This window comes from Neovison vison, chromosome 3 (assembly GCF_020171115.1).
Source record: "Neovison vison isolate M4711 chromosome 3, ASM_NN_V1, whole genome shotgun sequence".
In the NCBI taxonomy this organism is placed as follows: domain Eukaryota; kingdom Metazoa; phylum Chordata; class Mammalia; order Carnivora; family Mustelidae; genus Neogale; species Neogale vison.
Window position 1 is genome coordinate 179,906,948 of NC_058093.1, and position 3,100 is coordinate 179,910,047.

The 3,100-nt window shown below is 53.6% G+C and overlaps 1 protein-coding gene across 1 annotated transcript; it reads left to right on the forward strand.

The window, feature by feature from the left end:
* Nucleotides 1–874: 874 nt before the first annotated feature.
* On the forward strand, nucleotides 875–1,780 carry LRRC30 (leucine rich repeat containing 30). The gene has a single exon (XM_044241014.1). The coding sequence runs from the start codon at nucleotides 875–877 to the stop codon at nucleotides 1,778–1,780; it is 906 nt and encodes a 301-aa protein (XP_044096949.1).
* The last annotated feature ends 1,320 nt before the right edge of the window (nucleotides 1,781–3,100 follow it).

The window sequence follows — 3,100 nt, forward strand, 5'->3', positions numbered from 1 at the left end:
TGGTTGATGTATTGCAAGGAAGTGATCCACACTGCTCTTCAAGGACAACGGGCACCCCATGCTAACCTTACCAAGGCAGCCACTTGAACACGTAAAGCGTGTCTTAGTCCATCCAGAAGCCCAGAGTGAAGCGGAGGACCGCAGAGCATCTCTGGTTGAAATGAGCATGGCGGGATCTGGCCCCTTCATCCTCTCCTCATGGAGTCACCTGTGACAAGCGCCGTGCAGAAACCTTAACCCCGGGGGGAGGACTGCAGGTGTCCAGGCTCCTCCCATGACTTTTTCACAACTGTGCAACTCATCAAAGTTTGAAAACAGATGTGCGCCATATCATCTGACCATCGCGGCTTCGGAAACAGGGCTCTGTCACTAGCGTTCATGAAGCTCACGGTCACTCTGAAGGGGTCTGGATGAGTTCCCGTGGCCACGCACACAGTTTGGCCCTGGCACGGTTGGCTTTCTTTCTCCACTTTGCTGCTTTTTGGGGATGGGCTGCTTTATCACCTGCTCAGCTCCAATATCCAAGAAAAGCTGAGAAGGCTAAGTTAGGTGCAGCCTCCCCATGACCTCTTTGCACACACACCAGGCCAATAAAACTGGGGCCGAATGACAGTGACAGCTGCCTTGTGGCAGTCAGAGGGACTCGAGCGGTTCAGTTCCGCAGTCTCAGGGACGAGCGTATCATTACAGTCCGGCTGTTCTGAGAGGCCACCTAACCCCACCCTCGGGGCTGGACCACGGCGGGACGGCTCAGGCCTCTGCAAGGCCCCGCTGAGACCCCTCTGTGAGCTTCCTGCCAGCAGCAGCTCAGCTTTCGGCAGCTGGGGACCCCCTCCCAGCCTCTCCAGAGGCCAGTGAGTGGAAAGGAAGGAAGATGGGAGCCAAGCAGTCAAGGGCTTGCTGCAGGGACAAGGGCCCCAGGGGGATGGTCCTGCTCCGCGGGAGGCAGCCCTTCTCCTCGTGGGACGACAGTCTGCTCTCGGGAAAGGACCCCCGGGCTCTGCTGAAGCGGGGCATGCGCCACGTCAGCTTCAGCCTGGTCACCAAGGGCATGACGGACGTCCCCGACTTTCTGTGGAGCTTGTCTGAGGTCCAGAAGCTCAATCTGTCTCACAACCAGCTCAGGGCTCTCCCGGCCGACGTGGGGAAGCTGAGCCGGCTGGTGGTCTTGAATCTCTGCGGCAACCGCCTGAGGAGCCTGCCCCGGGAAATCAGCCTCCTCAAGAGCCTCAAGGTCCTGTTCGTGAACATGAACTGCCTGACCGAGCTGCCCGCCGAGCTGAGCGCTTGCAGAAGCCTGGAGGTCCTGAGCTTGTCCCACAACTGCCTCTCCCAGCTTCCCGCCAGCTTCGCCGACCTCTCCAGGCTGCGAAAGCTAAACCTGAGCAACAACTACTTCGCTCACATCCCCGTCTGCGTGTTTGCGCTGAAGGAGCTGGATTTCCTGCACGTGGGCTCTAATCGCCTGGAAAACATCGCCGAGAGCATTCAGTGTCTGGCCAGTCTGCAGATCTTCATCGCCGAGAGCAACAACATCCACTCCTTCCCGCGGTCGCTCTGCCTGCTCACCAGCCTGGAGCTGCTGAACTTGAACAACAATGACATCCAGACCCTCCCGGACGAGCTCTACCTGCTGTGGAGACTGGGGCGGATTGCTTGGAATCCCATGGACAAAGGGCTCCACATTTCCCATAACCCGTTATCCAAGCCTCTGCCGGAGCTGGTGGAGGGGGGCCTGGAGATGCTCTTCAGTTACCTGAAGGACAAAAAGCACAACTGACTGGGCCCCAGAGGCATGGCCCGGCACCAGCTCATAGACACCTGTCTGCTGGGTACTGCTCTGGTCTCAGCTTTCTGCTCTAACCGTTCATGTTGGTCAGTGCTTGCGTTCAGATTTGCCGAGTGGTATGGAACCCTCATTGTATGGAGGTGTTTGCTTTGACATCTGTGTGTGCCTAAGAAGCCCCCTGATGTGATGTTCATCTCATCCTAAACATAAATGGAAACAGGTCTTCGGTTTTCTCCGAAGAGAAACCATTCTGATTCTTCCAATGCGCCGCGGGATTCAGCCCTTGGAAGAGTAGGCAGCAGGTCTGATCGATGGAACTCAGAAGTCAGGTATTTGCTAAGGATGTGCTGTGGGCCAAGTATGGTATGAGACACTAACACCATCTGATTTCAACCCTTGAACTGGCAGGCGGCCGTCAGAGAGCTGCAGTGAGGAGGGCTCCTAGGTCAGCCTCGATCAGACGTTACTGGGGACCAAAGAGCAAGCTGGAGGACTGCTCTGCTGGCAACGACCGCGTCGGGCAGAGCTTCCCCACCCCAAGTTCTGGGGGAAACAATCATAAGAAATCTGTCTCTAAAATGACTGTAGAGCAACACTCCAGCTGCTTATGCTTACATCTGCTGGTGAGTGACAGGAGTAGCACGGTGGCTTTCAGATAATAAATACAAACTGTTTTTAATGCACAGTTTCAACCTTCTTTTCCAATCCTCGGGTACCCACTGTCATATCCCTGAGCTTTTCCAAAGACACCAGCCGATGGTTAAGTCAGCCAATTCTATTTTCTCTTCTCCCTTACTAGATTCGCCCTCTCAGAGGTGAGGCTAATAATTGGGGGAGAAAATGGCCAAATGGCAGGAAGGAGGAGGTAAGGCACAGGCAAGTCACACGCAGAAGAGTAATTACCCTTTTCACATTCAAAGGAGGGTAATATTTGCCACTTCGCTTTTGCATGTGGACATTTAAAAAATGAGTTTGGTGACATTTAAAAGCTCTTTGGACAAAAGGCTCTGTAAAAATATTAAGTTTGTTTTGTTTTTAATTCTTAGAGTACACAGCTGTTAGTTAAAGGTGGACATTCGGGTGAGCAATTACAGAGTTTCTGCCGCCAGGGTTGCTGGGTCTTACTGCTGTCAGCAGCCAAGAACCCCTAAGACAGGACTATTTATTCAGAGGTAAAGAAATTCCAAAGAAAAGATGGCAGTGAAGAAAGGGCAGTCCCTTCAGATCAATGGAGAGCCAGCCAAATGCTCAGGTTTGGGGGATGATTTCTCTACAGAGTATACCAAACAATATCAGGACTTGGGATTTGCA

What these genes read in the sequence shown, in the direction of transcription:
- LRRC30 (XM_044241014.1), top strand. Translation starts at nt 875, where the DNA reads ATGGGAGCCAAGCAGTCAAGGGCTTGCTGCAGGGACAAGGGCCCCAGG.